The sequence below is a fragment of the Camelina sativa genome, chromosome 18 (assembly GCF_000633955.1).
Source record: "Camelina sativa cultivar DH55 chromosome 18, Cs, whole genome shotgun sequence".
Taxonomy (NCBI): Eukaryota; Viridiplantae; Streptophyta; class Magnoliopsida; order Brassicales; family Brassicaceae; genus Camelina; species Camelina sativa.
Window position 1 is genome coordinate 11,397,512 of NC_025702.1, and position 19,841 is coordinate 11,417,352.

General features: G+C 37.3%; 4 protein-coding genes across 15 annotated transcripts in view; 1 reads left to right on the top strand and 3 right to left on the bottom strand.

The window, feature by feature from the left end:
* On the bottom strand, positions 1,483-2,622 carry LOC104763370 (putative F-box protein At5g52620). Its single transcript, XM_010486750.2, has one exon. It carries the CDS (start codon positions 2,620-2,622, stop codon positions 1,654-1,656), a length of 969 nt encoding a protein of 322 aa, XP_010485052.1. The 3' UTR covers positions 1,483-1,653.
* Positions 3,121-6,151, bottom strand: LOC104761138 (luc7-like protein 3). Of its 12 annotated transcripts, none has more exons than XR_763099.1 (9): positions 5,951-6,151; positions 5,689-5,817; positions 5,560-5,599; positions 5,201-5,276; positions 4,918-5,118; positions 4,519-4,728; positions 3,994-4,421; positions 3,823-3,887; positions 3,121-3,489 (listed from the first exon to the last, which is right to left on the bottom strand). XR_763099.1 is itself a non-coding variant. In XM_010484173.2 (7 exons), exons 1-7 carry the CDS (start codon positions 5,991-5,993, stop codon positions 4,116-4,118), a joined length of 1,005 nt encoding a protein of 334 aa, XP_010482475.1. In that variant the 5' UTR covers positions 5,994-6,151; the 3' UTR covers positions 3,121-4,115. The 12 variants fall into 12 exon arrangements, 1 of the variants encoding a protein (XP_010482475.1); XR_763097.1 differs by having other exon boundaries at positions 3,121-3,691; XR_763095.1 differs by having other exon boundaries at positions 3,121-3,698.
* LOC104761139 (conserved oligomeric Golgi complex subunit 7-like) lies at positions 14,579-18,709 on the bottom strand. Its single transcript, XM_010484175.2, has 10 exons — positions 18,317-18,709; positions 17,914-18,003; positions 17,705-17,824; positions 17,524-17,625; positions 17,151-17,431; positions 16,859-17,004; positions 16,246-16,444; positions 15,451-16,123; positions 15,033-15,368; positions 14,579-14,951 (listed from the first exon to the last, which is right to left on the bottom strand). The coding sequence occupies exons 1-10, from the start codon at positions 18,599-18,601 to the stop codon at positions 14,673-14,675; spliced, it is 2,511 nt and encodes an 836-aa protein (XP_010482477.1). The 5' UTR covers positions 18,602-18,709; the 3' UTR covers positions 14,579-14,672.
* The window catches only part of LOC104761142 (23.5 kDa heat shock protein, mitochondrial), a 2,050-nt gene continuing 1,168 nt past the window's right edge, over positions 18,960-19,841 (top strand). The window contains exons 1-2 of the mRNA XM_010484177.2: positions 18,960-19,222; positions 19,342-19,829. Of these exons, the coding sequence (XP_010482479.1) occupies positions 19,024-19,222; positions 19,342-19,778 (636 nt within the window). The 5' untranslated portion in view covers positions 18,960-19,023 and the 3' untranslated portion in view covers positions 19,779-19,829. The remainder of the gene's footprint in view (positions 19,223-19,341; positions 19,830-19,841) is intronic.

Genomic DNA, 19,841 nt, shown 5'->3' on the forward strand with positions numbered 1-19,841 from the left:
ATTGTTTCTGATTGGTTGAACTTGTTCAAAATAAACATTTTTTAATCTTTGTGTTTTAGTTAAAAAAAAATTCTTTTATATTTTGAAACTGAGGGAGTATTATAGATATTTATAAATCTTTTGTTAAAATTTAAATATTATGATTCTTCTATAATCTTTGTTTACTATTTTTTTATTAATTGTATTGGATCATCATAGAATACATAAAATTAATATAATTATAGATTTTTTTCTGCAGTAGACGTGATCTGAATTTTGAAAATGGATATGTATTACTCAATCAACGAAGAAAATTTGTTTGTTCATCTTCCCACATCATTTAAAATTAGTAGATAATTGTTCAAAGTCATATTACAGATAAAACCAAAATAAATCTAAATCTGAGTTAGCATTGAAAGTTAATTTAGCAATCATCCAAATTTGAAAGTTTGTATCTAGTTTAAGTTGGATCTTTAGCCCAACCATTCAACTATATCATATAAAAATAAAAATTCTGAACATTTATAATAGAAAATGTTTAAAAATGTCACATGCGAGAATTATATAGTGGGAAAATTTTGGATCAATATTAATATGAATTTAAAATATCCTAACTCGCTACACCATAGATAAATCATCATTTCACTATAGCACCTTGTCTAACAAAGTGTTTAAATATTTCGTTAACTAACAAAGTGTTAGAATATTGCATCTCATTTAATCTCGAAAAAAATATTAAGCTCTGGAGTCACTTGATCACATGCATGCATGTATTTGCATTTTCGGTCTACGGAGCTTTCCTCTAATCCCATACGCGAAGAAGCTCAGTTGGATTTTATACTTAAGCAGGCTTAACCGACTTAGACAACTAGTTTTAAAGTGATAGGATGCGGTAGTTACTAGGCTACTAGCTAAGCTCCAAAGAGAGAACTATGAGTAGGATAAATAAGTACGAGTACTACAAACTTTGCTTAAATTGTGGTGGCCGGTCATATGTAATACTTATGTTTGTCAACCACGTAACCTGAAATAGCTTAGAACGATAAAGAATCAGACACACTAATTATTAGTATCATGCAAGAAATTAGAACCCGTAAACAGCATTAACTGAATTAAGATATAGCTAGGATCTTTCATGAATGATTAATTGCAACTCAAACATTTAGTTTTAGCAGGAGTTTTTTTCTCTGTGGTATCAAAACAGCAACTCAAGCAAATAATTTTGTTTAAGTAGACGAAGAATGCCGAGAGACAAGAATCTTTCTATAGATGTCTTAAAAAAAAACCTTATAAAAACGCAATATCATTACGAATTAAGGATGTTTTATAAAAACGCAACTAATATAAAATATTATCTTGATATCATGTAAGTAACATCGAGATTGATAAAACTTGGAAAAAAAAAAATTAATAAGCCAACAAAATGATGGACTCACTCACCTGTAGACGGAAGGTCACATTTACTGGCAGGCGAAAATGGCTAGACTCTGTGTTATATAAACCTGTAATCTTCTGCATAGTCTACAAAGGTGTAAACTATACTATTAATTTCAGGCGCTACTAAACCTTGGATTACAACTTGTTCCAGAGTGTTTCTTTCGGGATTGAAGTAGAACACAAAGAAGGGTTTAATATATGGATAGTCCAGGGACAGAATAACTTCACCATAAGCAGTCACTCCAACAACGGACATACGACCTTCAAAGCCAAATTCTCGAGCAAATGGTATTCACGATGCAGCCATTCCTGTTTCTGGACATCCTCAAGAATCCACAACCGCAACCGGATTCTAGTAAATTGTTGACCGTAGTTCCTGATTCGGACCAAACTGGTCACGCCTAATTTACCCTTGTAATTAATCAGTTTTCTGCTGCGAGAAGAACAACTGAATATGCTCTCGGTAGTAGAGTCTTCATCAAGAAACCTAAGCTTCTCAGACCTAACATCAAAACAAGCTATTTTCTCAATGTTTTGGTAGCCAGCAGCTAGGTAATACAAAACCCCATTAATGCATATCCCTCCTCGACTTTTAGGATAATGGTTCACTCGAAGTTGGACCTTCCTCCATGACATTCTTCCAGTTCCTAATGTCAGGATATATCCCTCTCCATGACGATTTTTGGTTACGGCCAGTACCTTGAACTGTTTGCTAATCGGATCATACCCTAAAAGGCTTCTCGAATGGTTCTTCCTTTTCATTTGAGGTAATCTCGCGTACTGTCCTGTGCTAGGGTTACATATCACCGGCAAATCATCTCTCTCATCCTCTGAGATTTGCATTCTAGGGAAATATAGTAAGCTAGAAACAGGGTCAGACACTTCCTTTTCGTCAATGTATGCAATTGGTAACTGCATATGAAAATCGGCTGCTACTATAAGAGAAGGATCGTTCTTATCTAGATTGTGAGGCTGAGGCGATGAGTACAACCACAAGTTACGGGAATCTTCTCGGACTGCGAATAAGAGACGTGGCCGACTCGAAGACTTAGTCAAGAACAACTCGGTGAAATCTGGACGGCTAAGTATGGACGCGCAGAACTTGGATGCGAGACCAAACCTAGCGATGGACTTGGCAGATGATCTCGATAGTATCTCGAGAATGATGTCAATCGGGATTGGATCGGAGTCGTCTTCCATATCCATTAAATTTCAAAGATTGTGTGTTATTATTGATTGACCTACCGTAGGATCTAGTTTAGGGGTTTAAGAGCAATCTCTCTTGGGCAGAGTTAAAAAGGGGTGGGCAAAAAACCATAACTCGAAAAACCGAAATAAATGATTTGGTTTGGTCATTGTTTAGTCTAAAAAAATTATTTGGTTTCAGGTTGCCTACGTAAAAGTTATTAAAGTGAGACCATATATGAATGAAGGAAGCGGCGGATAGGCTGTTTGTTTCTATGATAACCAAACTTGGGCTATAAAAACGTGATTTTTAAAAAATCTGATCCCGACTGAATCGTCTAATATTACATAGATTTTGTGTCTTTTACATGGATTTATCACGTTCTGTTATTTTCTTTCACTGTTGGACTTAATCTAAGATTGGTAGTAGACAAAAGTCGTTCATCACACATTTACATTTACAGTCTTACGAGTTTGCTTACCAAATATGAGAAAGCTTTGTGTAGCTGCAAAACCAAGAACCCCCAAAACAAGGTATTCATTCACAAACAAGCTGAGGTTTTTATTTGAATCAAAGACAGAAATCAGAAAAGGAAAAAGACATTTGTAATGTTTATATGAAAAGGTTTATCCAGGTTTTACACAAAGGCCAACTAGCTTTGAGATAGGCCAAAACCATCAACACAGACCTTGTTCTTGGGACCTCAACACAAACCATCGATACTGTTCTTGCTCCCACCAGAGAATTCCTTACCTACTGTTTTATTATAACCATCCACCACTTGAATTTGGAAAAGATTTATCAAAAAGTTCATAAACAGCTGTGTGGGAGTTTACCCGATAGCCGATACAAATCAAAATATCAAGCCGACCCATCCAATGTGTTTCCTGGGTTCGCAGAGATTCCTTTATTGAAAGCTTTTTTTTTGCAACCAAATGTTCCAAGAAATGTAACAATTATACCTAACCCCAAAGCCAAAGATTATTCAAACTCAAAACTGAAACCAACTTCTAGTAAAAGGATGACTTCTAGTCATATATTTGTTACCTCAAATAGTATCTGTGTCATTCAAGCCCAATATTCCCTATTCTGTAGTCTTTTCAATCAGAAAAGTATATCAAACTAGAAATGGGTACCAACCGACGAAATAAAAAGAGGCTATAGCATCCCAAACGTTGTGAAATACAATGAAAATGTAAAGGTTATATGGTTATACCTACCTCAACGCTTTTGACCTCTTAACAAATAACCGATGAAGGGGTAAGGTCTCAAACTCTTAGAATAGCTGTGAACCGGGTAGAAAGACAATTTTTATCCATAAATTTTTAAACAAGGAAGTTCCAAAACAAAACACATGCTCATGAAACTAAGGGGGATGTCACAATGTCTACCTCATTAATTGCAAAGTTCCTTGGCCCCAAGACATAGCGACAACACATTTATCTCAAACTAGTGGTGGCAAATGGGATTTTCTACACCCTTCTGTGGCTAGACCTTCCATGAGGGTCTCCAACTAGTACTGGCGAATGGGGCTTCTTGACACTCTTCTGTGACCAGACCTTCCATGAGGAGATCGTGACCTGCTTCGATCACGACCCTCTCTCCCACTTCTCGATCTCCTGTCATAAGGCTTTCTATGATCCCTACCACGGTCTCTGTGTCTATCACCATCTCTGTCCCGATCCCGATCACGGTATCTATCTCTATCACTAGACCCACTCCTCTTACTCTCGCTTTCCTTTTCCCTTGATTTCCTCTTATCATCTACTTCTTTTCCTCTGACTAGCTTTTCTTCTTCCTTTCCTTTATCTTTAGCAGCCTGGAAAAGAAAAGAAAGAAAAAAAAGTATCACTATCTCCATCTTCCAAAAAGCAGCTTAAATGAGACAAGACTCCAGTATTAATTTAGAGACTTACTTTTTGTTCAGCAAGAAACTCCCGGACCAAGCCATAGCCAACATGTTGTTTTCCAGTGACATGAGACTGCGTCCTTTCTACAGCATCATTAGCCACAAGGAATGATCCACAAACCTCACACAGTGCCATCTTCTTCTCTTGTGCCATAGCAAGTACCTTATCAGTTGGTCGTTGTAACAAGACTGTCTTCTCAGCATTAAGCGCTTCCACCTACAAAAGTTATTGAAAGTTAAGCACTCAGTACACTAAATTTTTAATCATATTTAGGTGCCACTAAGGGTGTAACTGAAACAGGGAGGAATCAAGTCATATTCCACGATTTAGTATGACTAGTCAAAACTTGGAAACTCATTTTCTAGAGCTTCTTTAGAACTCAACAGCATGGTAAACAAATAGTACCTTTCTCATTAGCGCTTCAGCTTCATCCACTTTGCCCTCTTCACCAAGTGCTTCCACTTGTTCCAAAAGGTTCTTAACTTTTTCCTCCAAAACAGACAATTGTTCAGCTTTTTCTGCAGATAGAGACGGTGGTGGAGGCGGCTCAACCTCTTGTGCAAGGCGTTCACGTCCACGCCTGACCTTCCTATCAAGATCATTCACCTGTAACCAATTCCAATCTTAGTGTACAGAAGACTCGATTCTCACGAAAAAAAAACTAATAGAAATGACAAGCATTACATACCAACTTCTCGCAAAACTGTGCAAGCTCAGCCTCGAATTTAGGCACATAGGAATCATGCCTTGGAGAGTTTTCGAAGCTGAAACAGAAGAAGAAACAAAAAAAATCAAAACTTTTTGATATAAATGCGTTAAACTGCGCTCTGAGGTAGGCCTAATTGTAACCTCTACGTATAACATTGATGGACATATATATATATATATGCAAGATAGCCACACATGCTTTTAGAAGTAGAGCACTACAGTAAATGGTCTATTTGAGCAATTGCTTATTCAAATGTAGGTATATTAATGTCACACGAATCGATACAGATTTGTAATTAATCAGAATCAAACATAACGAAGATCTCAATGGAGCCTCACCTCTCTTTCAACTTTGGATCATGAATTCTCGAGCACGCTCCTGAAAGAGAAACAGAGACAAACAATGAAGCTAAGAATCTAACATGAAGAAAAAGCATATCATACAAATTTACAAATAGTGTGACTAACCAAGATCGCTTCGAGTGTTAACGAAGAGGTCATGAGGACAAAATCGAACCATATAGAATGCACAGACCTCTCTATCGTCCCACTTAACCTCCTTGAACCCTCTTCTCTCTTCGTCTGTCAGATTACGAGCTGCAAACATTAAAAAAAAAAAAATCACCAAATTATTCACATGGAAATCATAGATTAAAAGCTTTGGAGAGCTCAATTTCGGGGATAAAAAACTGAAACTAGATTTTTTTTTGCTCTTGGATGATTCATTCACCTGCTCCCATAAGTTCGTCTAACAGAGCTCGCTGAGCATCCATGGTGGGATACGAAGAAATCGAACTGAATCAAATTGAAGAGAGAACAGGCAATTGGCAGAATCCAATTTGGAGGATGATGGAGGAGGAGGAGGAGGAGTGATGATTAGGGTTTCGTTCGCCACGAAGAAAAAGGGCGTCTATCGTCGTATACTGTATTATATAATAATAAGTTCATATATATTTTTGCATCAAACAATCTTATTCTATAAATATTGGTTCTCAAGTGTGTCAATTTGATTGATTTGAAATTTTGACATGGGTAAGTATAAACTTTTTACTTTCATAAATTAAAAAAAAAACTAATTATTAGAAAACTAAAATTATATACAATTTTTAAAATATAAAAATAATTTTACGACGTATATAAAAATATAATAACTCTAACATTAAATTACTAATTCTGTCATTTAGAATCAATAATTGACTTTATAATTGATTTAAATATGATATTATATTAATTAATTGTATGAACATCTATTTTTATATAAACAACTAAATTGTGTCTTAAAAAGTTGGATAAATGGCTGGTCAGCAAAGTTGCTATCAAAAGGAGAAAGAGGCGATGATTAAATCGGTAGCAACCGCTGTTTAGACGTTTGTGATGTCTTGTTTTCGCATACCAAAAAAAATCACATCCAAATTTAGTAGTACAGTAGCGAATTACTAGTGGAGTACAAATTGTCGACAATGGATATGCATTGATTAGCTTGTGAGAAATTATGTTCAAGTAAATAGTTGGGCGGATTGAGTCTTAGGAATGTCAATAATTTTAATTCGGCTTTGTTAGCTAAACAGTTATGCTAATTGAGGTTCCAAACTCAGAGTTTCTTTTTTTATTTTTAAACTGTTCGCAAGAGTTTGAATAACCCCCTTCATCGGTCATTTGAATAACCCTCTTCATTTGGACCCTTGCAAACTCTTAGAATAACCATCTTCTCTTACTCCTTATTGCTTTCACTTAATCTTTGATAAAGAAGATCAATAATCTATTTTTTCTGGTGTGTGTTTGGTTTGGTAGTGTTTCTCACATTATGAGAACACAACCGTTGCAGTAACGATTCAACAGCTACATATATATACAGTTACCTTTGAATGTTCGTAATAGCACCTCTTAATAATGTATACATATAACATATATATGTATATATATTACTTATATAATATAATTAAGAGAAAGGAAGAGGGTTATTAATATACCCAAATTCTAATACATTAATCGAAACCGATTCATCACAGTGTCGTTTTTAATATTAGAATTCACAATGTTAAATATAAACGTGAACTTTATTATTAAACCGTAAGACACATAAGTCACATAAAATATAAAGTATTCTTACACTCAAAACACCTAGTATTAGTTGTATTGGAATATTAGTTTTTACGAATTTATAGTATTGTTTTAATTTCTAGTTTTTTTGCTTCCAATAACATATAAACTTAAGATAGAAAAAAATAAAGTACAAAAAATGGAATAAAAAAAGAAGGAAGATGAATGAAAATAACATTTAGTAAGAAATTCAAATACTTTAAAAAATGTACAAAATAGAGTGAGAAGAAAAGAACTTAGTATGATCTAAACAAAAAAAATTGGAAGTTTTTTTATTAGATAGAAGTTTTTAATAAATAAAGAAATCATAATATTATATTGGATAATCAAATTTAATTTGGAAAAACGGTCATTCTAATAACAAACTTGTGGAAAAAATAATCAAATCGAAGGAGAGAGAAATATGAAATCAAAATGGAAATTAGAGATTCAGGAAGGAAGAAACACGACTTTGTCCTAATTTTGACATAAGGAAATAACGTTGTTTTGACAAAATAACGATTTTGAACATTTAATTAAATAAAAAATAAAATTGACTAATATCATAATTAAATTGGCGAAGTCAAAACAGATTCGTGTGTTTTATGTCTTATTAAACATTAAATTTGTTTTGGCAAAAATGCATAAGTTATTAAGTTCGTCTGTTAATTAAATTACCATTTTGGAAAATAATTTTTATTTATTAGATTTCTATTAAATATAAACCATCTCTTAAAGGCGACAACCATATGTAAAAGACTCTCATGACGCCTTTTCTCTCTATAGGCGATCAAGAAGGCGATTTTTGGTTTGTTAACCACTATCGCCGTTTTCTTTCTCTTTCTCTATCTTGGATTGTTTTTCCGACAAGTTTCGACAGTTATAAGTTTGGATTTGATGTTTTCCCTCTGCGATATGTTTGTGTTAGCAGTTATTTGATCTCGTGTTTGACGTGGGATAACTGCCGTGGAAAACCGCCATGGATACAACCTTATATATTGGCCGGATTTTGTCTCTTTGTCTCCAAAACCGTCTCCCTCGTTCTTGTCTTACTTTCACAAACACGTCCAACTACTGCGGCCATGAGTGACTACATTCGAAAATCTTTACAGAATCTCGACTTGGGAATCTCTGATACCCCTATCGTGTTACCTTCTGAATTATGTGGCAAACCAAATGATGAGAATCATTTCTCTTTAATTGTATTGGTGGTGAATGAGAAGAAACAAAATCTACGAGCAATTGTGGATCAGTTGCCCAGAATCTGGGGTTCTGCGGATGCTTGCCGCAGACGTATACTCAGTGAAGGCAAAGCCATTGTCATTTTCCAGACTGAAGAAGCGCTTAATCTGGTTCTGCACCGTGGCCCATGGGCCTTTAATGACTGAATGATTGCGGTACACCGATGGTATCCTAACATCTCTGATGAGGAAATCAAGATCATCCCCTTTTGGATCCAAATAAGGGGCATTCCAAATTAGTTTCTTAACACTGCCATGGTAAACTATATTGGTGATCAAATAGGACATGTTGCAGACATCGAATTTGATGAAAATGCCAACCTTGTGGAAATTGTGAGAGTTCAAGTGACCTGGAATTATGACACACCATTACGTTTCCAAAGGAACTTTCAGTTCGGGAGTGGTGATAACACAATCCTTAAATTCCGTTATGAGCGACTCAGAAATTTTTGCTCTGCGTGTGGATCCTTGAAGCATGACAAAAAGTCATGTCCACTGGAATTTGAAGAGCATCCAAATGATGATGACAATGGTGGCAATGATGGCTATGATCGTGATGACTATAACAATCCTGATAATGATTTCAATGATCATGAGTCTGATACTAACACTTTGCAGACTATTGCACCGGATGGAGAAATTCCAGGATTGCGGACTGTCCCTACAAACAAAGAATTCATCATTACAGAGTCAGATGACTCGGCTCCAAGCGCTTTTGAAGACACATATTTAACGGCTGAGAGAATACACTATCTTTTCACAAAGCATGCCAAGGGTAAGAATCTGATGCACAATGATCATATTGAAGTTACATTCACCCCTGGAGCTTGTTCTTCAAGGAATGGTCTACAGAGGAACCGTGAAACAATGGAACTGTATTATAAACGATGTGAGGAGGCAGAGGATTTGACGGTCCTGAATCAGATCCGTAAGAGAGGACGAGCAGAGCCAGAGGCATCTTGTAGTGGTACAGCTTTGGACGGAGGCACGGGAGGCCCGATACCCCCAGTACCTCCATGAGAGTCATCTCATGGAACTGTTAAGGCATTTTTTCGCCACTGACACAATTTCGTTTAAAATGTTTATGTCGTATTCTAAAACCACATGTTTTATTTCTATGTGAAACTCTAAATAGATGTTATGTTGTGACTGATTTTGCTTCTGTTTTAGGATTTAACAATGTAATAACAGAACCCCACTTGGTAGGAGTGGTGGTTTAGCAATGATGTGGACTAACAATGTTTCGTTGACCAAACTATATCAAGATCAACGAATCATTGATGTCCATGTTAACTTTAATAGGATAAGTTTTTATTTGTCTGATGTCTATGGAAACCTGGTTCCATCTAGACGAAGTGAGTTCTGGCAATGTCTAGAAGATGTGAGAGAGAGTAGATCGGGGCCTTGGATGCTTACATGGGATTTTAATGAGATAATCAGCAATGATGAAAAGATAGGTGGTCCACAAAGAGAGGAATGGACCTTCAGGGATTTTAAACACATGAGAACTGTCTGTGATCTGAAAGACTTAAAACATAAGGGAGATAGGTTTTCATGGGTGAGAGAAAGAAGGAATTACACAACCAAATGTCGTTTGGACAGAGTGATGATAAACTCTGAGTGGTATGCAAGTTTTCCACACGCTGATGCATAATTTCTTGAATTTAATGGCTCAGATCATAAGCCAATACTCACAAATATAACTCCACCACAAAATTGTCCTCATAAACCTTTTAGTTTTGATAAACGACTAACTCAAATTGAGAACTTCGAAGAGGTGGTTGCAGAGAGTTGGAATTCCTGCAAACAGAGAAACCACTATACTATTTGTGACCAAATCTCAGCCTGTCGCAAAGCTATGGCGAGGAGTAAACATAGTGCAAATTTAAATGCTACAAAGAGAATTGACCACTTCCAGTTCACCTTAAACAAAGCAATGGAGAGCCTTCACACACCTGTTAGACGAAACATTTCTTGGTTACAAAATGAGTTAAACAAAGCTTACCGTGATGAGGAATACTATTGGCAGAAGAAGAGTAGAAATCAATGGCTCAATAATGGTGATCTTAACACAACATATTTCCATGCAAGTACAAAAACAAGATATACTAAGAATTATATTTCCTCTGTTCTAGATTCAGAGGACAATATATATCAGGGCGATCATGAAATAGGGAGACATGCTCAAGAGTATTTCACAAATGCTTACAAAACAAGCAGAATACCAGTTTCACCTTTGGATTTTGGCGACTTCCCCCCAACAGTTACTGCAGAAATAAATGAGGAGCTCACTAAGGAGTTAAGTACAGAGGAAATCTACGAGGCTTTAACCTCAATCAGTGATGACAAAGCACCAAGACCCGATGGGATGACATCTCGTTTTTATAAACATTACTGGAGTACTATTGGTAAAGATATCATACAAGAGGTGAAAGATTTCTTTGATACTTCCTACTTGAAATCAAGTCTAAATCATACTAATATCTGCATGATACCAAAAGTAGATTCACCAAATATTTATCTGATTTTCGACCAATAGCCCTATGTAATGTTTTGTACAAAATCATCTCAAAATGCCTAGTAAACCGCCTTAAGTCACATTTAGACAACATAATATCAGATACTCAGGCGGCATTTATACCAGGAAGATTGATAACGGATAACGTTATGATAGCACATGAGGTGATGCACTCTCTAAAAGCAAGAAAAAGAGTATCAGAAAACTACATGGCTATTAAACCAGATGTTACTAAGGCCTACGATAGAGTAGAATAGAACTTCTTGGAAGTAACAATGCATCTGTTTGGTTTTTCTGAAAAATGGATACATTGGATAATGGGTTTGGTACGATAAGTAAGCTACTCTATGCTTATCAATGGTACACCACACGGAATGATCATTCTTGAAAGAGGAATTCGTCAAGGTGGTCCACTTTCACCGTACTTATTCATTCTTTGTGCGGATATAATGAGTCATTTGATCAAAACAAGAGTTCAGTCTGGTGAAATCCGTGGAATTAAGATTGGAAATGGAGTACCGGCCATCACTCATCTACAATTTGCACACGACTCCCTATTCTTCTGCCAGGCTAATTCTTGGAACTGTAAAGCGATCAAAGAAGATTTTGATGTATATGAATACTATTCAGGCCAAAAAATCAACACATCAAAATCTGTCATCACTTTTGGATCACGATTTCACGATCACACTCATAACAGATTAAAAAAGATTATGGAGATATCAAATCACGGTGGAGGTGGCAAATATTTGGGACTTCCTGAACAGTTTGGCAAAAAAAAGACAGAAATGTTCTCCAACATTGTTGACCGAGTGAAACAAAGAACTGCATGTTGGAGCACAATGAAATTGTCTACAGAGGAAAAGAAATAATGTTGAAAATGTAGCTTTAGCAATGCTAGTTTACTCAATTACATGTTTTAAACTACCTATGGCGATTGTATCAGAGATTGATGCTGTACTACAAAGATTCTGGTGGGAAAAAGGAAATGCTGAAAGAGGTATACCATGGATAGCATGGGAACAACTGCAGTATTCAAAAAAGGAAGGAGGATTGGGATTCAAAAACTTAGCAAAGTTTAATGATGCTCTTCTAGCAAAACAAGCATGACATTTATACAAATATATAGAAAGCCTCTTTGCAAAAATTATGAAAGCTAGATCTTATAGAGACTCCTCAATCTTAGATGCCAAAAAACGAGTCAATCAATCTTATGGTTGATCTTCTTTCTTGGAAGGTTTGGAGCTCATCAAAAAAGGCTCAAGATTCATCATTGGGGATGGTAATACGACTTGTGTGAACATAGATAATGTCATCTCGACACATCCGCCAAGACCCTTAACGATCATACATCAAGGAAATGATATGCACATTGCACAATTAATATCTGATTCAGGAGCCTACCGTACATGGTCACAAGAAAAGTTATCAGAACATATCGCTATCCCTGATCATCAAGAGATCCACAAAATATATTTAGCCAAAACAGCTTTACAAGACAAACTTATTTGGCATTATAATAAATCAGGTGAATACTATGTTCATTCTGGATACTGGCTTAATATGCATCATCCTGCAAACAATTTAGCACCACCTGCAATTCCTCATAGCTCAGTGTGTCTCAAAACAAAGATTTGGCGCCTAAAGATATTGCCAAAGATAAAACACTTTTCTGGCGTATCCTTTCTCAAGCTCTCCCGTCTATCACTAGATTAAATACTCGAGGTATGAACTTAGATCCCATTTGTCCAAGATGCTTCAAAGCAGATGAGACAATAGATCACAACTTTTTTCAATGTCCACAAGCTAAAGAAATATGGGATCTTTCTAATATTACAATACACTTGTTACTCTCACCAATGTTCACTAGTGAACAATATATTGCCACTTTTTTGGATTCGAGTTACATCCAAAACCTCCCAGAAAGTACAAAACAACTTCCCTTTTGGTTACTTTGACACATTTGGAAGTCTCAGAACAATTTTACTTTCAATGCTATACAAGACAAACCAATAACAATTATTCTTAGAGCCAAAGGAGATGTCTCCGATTGGCAAATTCATAATCCTCAAACACATCATCACCAATCACAACTGCATTTGATTTCGAATAAATCATGGAAACGTCCAACAACAACTATGCTTAAATGTAACTATGATGCGACATATAATCAACTTTCTTCCACGGCAAAAGCGGGATGGATTCTACGAGACAAGACTGGAACAACAAATGGATGGGGATCTTCGGTTCTTGGGATAACATCTTCACCTTTAGAAGCGGAAGCAAATGCGCTTTTAACGGCGGTACAACAAACATGGATAAAAGGAATTACTTTTGTTTGTTTTGAAGGGGATTATGAGATTCTAACCAAAATTTTGAACAACAAAGACATTGACATTTCCTTGGAAAATATTATACAAGACATTCGAGAATGGGCAAAGAAATTTCAGGAAGTCCAGTTTAGTTTCACAAAAAGAGGCTGTAATAATGTTGCTCATTTGCTTGCAAAATATGGTTGTAGTTCTTCTATCTTTTACTCAAACTGTTTTTCACCGTCTAAATGGCTAGAAAACCAATTGTACTGTGACTTTATTCAATCATCAATATAACAAGATCACTTTCAACGAAAAAAAAAAATCATCTCTTAAAGGAAATGTTCAACAAAGATTAGAGTCCACAAGAAAGACAAGTCTAAGCCCTTGACATAACTAAGGTTCTTAACAAAATGAGATTCATATATGTATAGTCATGTAATGAGAAATTTGGACCGTAACTTTGAGAGTTGTCTCAAAAAAAAAAATCTCTCTCTTCAATTTTATGAAATATCAAATCTAATAGTATTGTTTTGCTTTTGGTCACAACCTTAAGTTCTTTCCTATCTTTGTCTTTCATTTGAATAAAGCTCCTTGATGAGCTACTTCATTTATTGTCCTTAATAAGCTCTTTAACAGCACAAATCTTCTTGCTTTGAGATTGTCAACCGGAGGCACCACTTAGAACGCCTAATGGGATCCTATACGATTAAGCGTTTATACTACAAAACATTCTACAAAAACATTATATTTTATGAAACATTCTAAATATAATATTATAGATAAAAAATAAATAAATTTATATATCAGAAAAATGACAGCTACAACTTCACCTAGCTCCACATACAAATTTGGTTGTTCTATACTTTGAAACAACCGGATTATATGACAGCTACAGACATTGTTATTCGTATACCAAGGAACCAGTTTTGGCTCTTCCTCTCATCTCACGCAATGTTTAGTGGAAGCCATTTCCACTATGATTTGGTCTAACTGAAACGGCTGGTCTCTCAGATCTTTCTCTTTTTCTCCACGCAATGTCTAGTGGAAGCCATTTTCTAAACAATAGTTTTCTAGAAAACACGAAAACTACGTAACCATGAATATTTCAGCGGTGAATTCTGAGTATTCTACTAGACACCAACTACTGTTGGCTCTTGGATCTTGGTCTAGTGGTTTTTGATGCAATTAAGAAAGCATTTACTACAAATTTTGAAACTTGTCTTCTTATATTTTATCAAAAGTTCACAAACAATACAATATGACAATGGACGAACCGATTTGTTAGCAAAGTCTCGTAGGCTAATCGAAACTGATACGACGCATCTTACAAACAAGATTAGCTGTAGGGAAATCGAGTTCACTACCAGCTTCTGATTTCATCACATCCTTGAGCTCATCTCTCGGTGTAGCCAAACACGTCTGAAAAGTTGCAAGAACTGGCGGAACTGGCATGGACAGAGCCGAAAGCACATTGCTCAAGTACTCTATATCTACAGAGAGTTGTTGTGCTCCTCGGTCTGAAATGTATTGGATTCCTCTCAGTTGGTCCATGTACAGGGCGGTTGCGCCTTCTGCTACCTGTTTTTTTTAAAAAAAATTAGTGGATAAGGTCTTAGCATATTGCAATCTGAGGTTGACTAACGCATAAATTAGACTTACCTTGAACATCCACTCCGTTGCAAAGAATTGGGCATCCTCGTTGTTTGAGTCACCATTGGTTGAGATTCCTTCAGCTAGAGGCTCAAGTTGCTGAGGCAACGTAAGAAGATATTCTCCTACACTTGTAACATAAGACTGAGGGTACGAGCTGAAGTTTGGTAGAGGAAAAGCAGTTTGTTCCTCCACGGAAGACCAGATTGGTAGGCGAGATACTTCCCCCAGGCGTTGCCTGACTTTTGAGATAAGGACATCATAGACAAGTTCGTTGACTGTGTCGGCAAATGCAGCAACTCTCTGAGATGCCAAAGGCAGGGCGTGGAACCGTGGATCTTTAGACTGCAACAAATCAAGGGAATAAGGAAACAAAAGGATAGTTAATTCAGAAACTTTGTAAATCAAGACTACAGCTTTTCAGTACCTGCTCCAACAGGTTTAACAGTTTGTGAGCCTTCTCCGGAACATCAACCAACCGAATAGCTGCCACATCCAGGGAAGCTCGTCCAGCCATAGACAAATCTCCAGCAGTTTGTTCACTTTTCAAATGTGATAGGTTTTGATCCAAATTTGTGCCATATAATGAAATAGACAAGCTGGAGTTTAATCTAGCTAGAGTGGCTCTCAAAGAGGCTTCAAAGACAGAAGACCTGCTCGTGAGACAATCAGCAACAGTAAGAATTTGTAGTGCTCCCTGGACAATGGACCATTCTTCATTTGAAGTCAAATCCATCTTGCGAGAGCTCTCCCTTTTCTCTGCACTTGCCTCTTTCTTTGAGCCAACTCCATCACCTGTACCATCCACTCCACACACAACTCTCAAAGATTTGAGTGTTTCTTGAAGCATTGAGATATATTGCAACATTATGTCATCTAACGCAAGTATCAGCTCGTCTGCCTCTGAGCCGCCAGTGAAGCCGATACACCTTTCAACCGCAGCTTCAAGAAGAACAACAACTTGGGGAATAGACTCTTCCATCCTACGTACTGTTTCGCTGAGTTCGATTCCTTGAGCCCCAACACCACGAGTAACAGCTCCTCTAAGATCCACCACTGCAATTTCAGAGGATAGAATAGCACGTTCCATCTTCCCATATCTAAAGAATGATAAACTCTTATGTCACAAACAGCCTTTAAGAGCCATATACCCAAAATAAGTTTCATCAATAAAATGAGAAAATCTCTAAATCCTAGAGAAGTACACAACTTGAAAACTTACTTTTGCTTAAACGATTCAAAGGGTGAGTAAACGGCCTTCAGCGTATCTATTAAGACCCTAAGTTCAGATTCGGCAAACAGGTGCTGTATATTTCTTGCAAAGGAACCAGTTACGTTGTGCAGCTCAATCAGAGCCTCAAGATGTTTAGTCTGAATATTAATACCCTTGGGCAAGTCTCCAGATAATAGATCCATCACACCTGTTCAAGTTAAACATCAGAACTGTCAGCATTTTCCTAAATACACAAAATACAAATATAAACCAAGTTAAAATAATAGTCAATTGTCTGAAAAAATTTCAGTCACTAAATGAAAAAAAAATGTTACAAATAAGTTTTTTTAAATGAAAGTTCAGATTTCCTGCAACTCTCTTGAATATCGACATATTCATAACATTTGCCACTATGCACAAAAATTACAAACTAACAAGAACAGCCAAAAACTTTAGCTCATGTAAAGGCAGGAGAAACTGACACTCTTAGATCTATCTATTAAAGCACGAGGATGGTACAGTAGAACAACCAAAAAAACAACGCAATCCCAATCCAGCTGGGTAAATGGACTAGGCTAAGAAGGAAACCTAACAATCAAACTGTACTGACATCATATCCAACCTTTGGCGAGTGCTTTCGTTTCAGGAACAGCATCTCCTGTTGCAAGGTTAACACGAGAAACAAAACTAGCCCCCAGTACCCTCATGGTCTCAACCAACAGCTTTGGGACGAGAGTCATGTAGTCATCAGGGAAGGCAACCATACACCTGAACAATCATGAAAGCAAAAACGTACTACAGTGATTGATACTTAAGCTGCAATCACATGATTGGGTATAAAGGTCTGACATACTGTCACTGGAAGAGCCTGGTAAAAATATGCAGCTACTGTAAAAAAAAAGTAAACATTTTACCATTTCCACTCCTGCTCAAGATAGAGTAGCATTTCGTCGTAAAAGCTTGGCAGCCAACTGGCAAATGATGTCTGAGATGATGTCAATTGAAACTCATCACCGCTAGACAACCTTTGACTTTCACTTCTCTCATTGGCAAGCTTGTTGGCCCTTTGCTTTGTGTCAAAATCTTCCCAGAGTTGCTTAATTGGCTTTAGACGGACTTCTGAATATTGCAATTCCATAGACTTGAATCTCCCAATCCGGATTAGAATTCCTCGCAAATCTTGAACGACATCAACCTGCCAAATTTGGTGAAAGGCTTTTCAGAACAATAAATAGCAACATACCACAACCTACATTAGTTAGGTTTTGCAGATATATGGGTTCAAACCTTGTGATATGTTAATGCATCGGTAAGACGTGGCTGCACCATTTTCTCCAGCCTGTCTTCCAAGACCTCTAGTTGCTTTCTAACATTAGCAAATTCGGCAACCTGTTGATCAAAATTGGAGTTAGAGTGACGATGACAACAGACTTAAATCCATAAAGTACTGAAGCTGATATTAAAATACCTCTCCAACGGCAGACAAACAATTTCTCATGCTGGCAAGAGTTTCTGCAGCACGAGGAAGATCGCCACTGTTAAAAACACTCTCAACCGTCGAGCTTAACTGAGTTAACCCATCAGCATCCTGTCCATATACCAGAAAAACGAAGATCAATTTCCAGATCAACCCCAAGTGTCCACATGATGGATAAAAATATTACTATGCATACTGACCTGTAGTGTTTTGTAGGCAGCCTCCATTCTCTGTTTGACACTATCCACTCTAGCAAGGGTAGCTATACACTCTGCTGAAGAACCCTCTGCCTGCAAAGTACCAATTTCGATAAGAAGGCGTATTACCATACTCTTTTGAGATAGAAATATAATAGTAAAGCTTGAAGAACACCCAAAATCAAGTTGATTTAATCAACTACATTGCGCAACTCAAATGCACACAATTCTGACTGAATCAGATCATCAATGCCCATGATTAATGCATAATGACTTGTGATCTAATTTAATAATCTAATCTAATTTTGCGAGAAGGGATCCAAACAAAAGCTGAGATTGAAATCTCCAAACGAAATCACGAGTTGTGCAGAATCAAAAAATCCAAAGAATAAGCAAAAATGCGTACCTTCTTGAGCTTCTGGAGGATTCCAGCAACAGAACCACGCAGAGACACGGCATCATCACGGAGACGCAACACGTCGCGTGTGGCGCGAGGAACACGAAGGAGAGCGCCTCCGCTCTGCTCTTCAAGAGAAGCTCCGATCTCCTCGGAGGCAATCTGGAGCTTCATTTCCAGATCCACAAGATGTTTCTCGAGCGAATCCTGCGGGTGACGCGCTTGGCACGACGAGTTAACCCAACGCTTCGCATCGAACTTCTCATCTGAGAATGGACCTAAATCCAGCATCATCCTGATCGGAGATCACTCACTCCGATTCCTTTTAAGACTCTTTTCAACTTCGAAGATCAATGTCGAAAGAGAAGAAGATCCTCTGATTTCGCAGAGACACTGTAAGTTGAAACTAAACCAAATCGATCTAAACCGACTTTAAATTTCGGTTTGCATTCGGTACTACAAATCCTCAATCTACACAAACCGAAGATAAATTCACAAATCTGGGCCCAAACCAAAAGTAATGGGCCGTTAGAGATAATTTTACTTGGAGACCACGCACTTCTAGAACCATCCATCCTTGAGTAAAACTCACCACTCTCCAGCACCTTCTTCGTCTCCTTCACTATATATAAAGCCTTTCTGTAACAACTTTTTTTCCGATCAAAGAGTCAAAAAAATATCTAATCACTCGCTTATTCTTCTTCTAATCTGCAAAAATGGCGTCATCATCGTCTATAGCTCTCAGGAGACTTCTCTCTTCTACCGTCGTCCCTCGCTCCATAAGAGCAGTTCGTCCGGCGGCTGCTTCTTCTCGCCTCTTCAACACCAACGCCGTCAGAAACTATGAACACGGTGACGAAAGGAACCATCGCTCAAACCGACATGTTTCTCGCCGCGGCGGCGATTTCTTCTCAGGTAAATCGTCTCCTCCGTCCAATTTCGCTTTATAATTTCCCGATCTGATACATGTTTGTGATTGATCTCTCGTGGAGATCGGTAGAATCTGAAAAAATTGGTACGTTTGTTTGACACAGACATGTTGGATCCGTTGATTCCGACGAGAAGCTTGAGCCAGATGCTAAATTTCATGGACCAGATCAGTGAATTCCCTTTGGTGTCAGCAGCAGCTACGCGTGGAATGGGAGCTTCAGGAGTTAGACGTGGCTGGGACGTGAAGGAGAAAGACGACGCGTTGCATCTAAGGATCGATATGCCTGGACTTAGCAGAGAAGATGTGAAACTTGCTTTGGAACAGAACACGTTGGTTATCAAAGGAGAAGGTAAAACAGAGGAAGGAGATGATGTTTCTGGAGATGAGGGACGGAGGTTTACGAGTAGGATTGGGTTACCGGAGAAAGTTTACAAGACTGATGAGATTAAAGCGGAGATGAAGAATGGTGTGTTGAAAGTGATGATTCCTAAGATTAAAGAGGATGAGCATAACAATGTTCGTCACATAAATGTTGACTAGAGTTACGTTTTTCTTGGTGAATCAAAGCAAAATTACATTTCTTCAATGGACATTTTAAAAGCA

Excerpts from the sequence above, each read along its gene's own strand:
- LOC104761139 (XM_010484175.2), bottom strand. The coding sequence starts at position 18,601 with ATGATGCTGGATTTAGGTCCATTCTCAGATGAGAAGTTCGATGCGAAG. Across the intron at positions 18,004-18,316 it reads TCCTCCAGAAGCTCAAGAAG|GCAGAGGGTTCTTCAGCAGA; the intron begins GTACGCATTTTT and ends GGTACTTTGCAG. Across the intron at positions 15,369-15,450 it reads TGTTAAACCTGTTGGAGCAG|TCTAAAGATCCACGGTTCCA; the intron begins GTACTGAAAAGC and ends GATTTGTTGCAG.
- LOC104761138 (XM_010484173.2), bottom strand. The coding sequence starts at position 5,993 with ATGGATGCTCAGCGAGCTCTGTTAGACGAACTTATGGGAGCAG. Across the intron at positions 5,277-5,559 it reads GATCCAAAGTTGAAAGAGAG|CTTCGAAAACTCTCCAAGGC; the intron begins GTGAGGCTCCAT and ends CTTCTGTTTCAG. Across the intron at positions 4,422-4,518 it reads AGTTTCTTGCTGAACAAAAA|GCTGCTAAAGATAAAGGAAA; the intron begins GTAAGTCTCTAA and ends TTTCTTTTCCAG.
- LOC104763370 (XM_010486750.2), bottom strand. The coding sequence starts at position 2,622 with ATGGATATGGAAGACGACTCCGATCCAATCCCGATTGACATCATTCTC.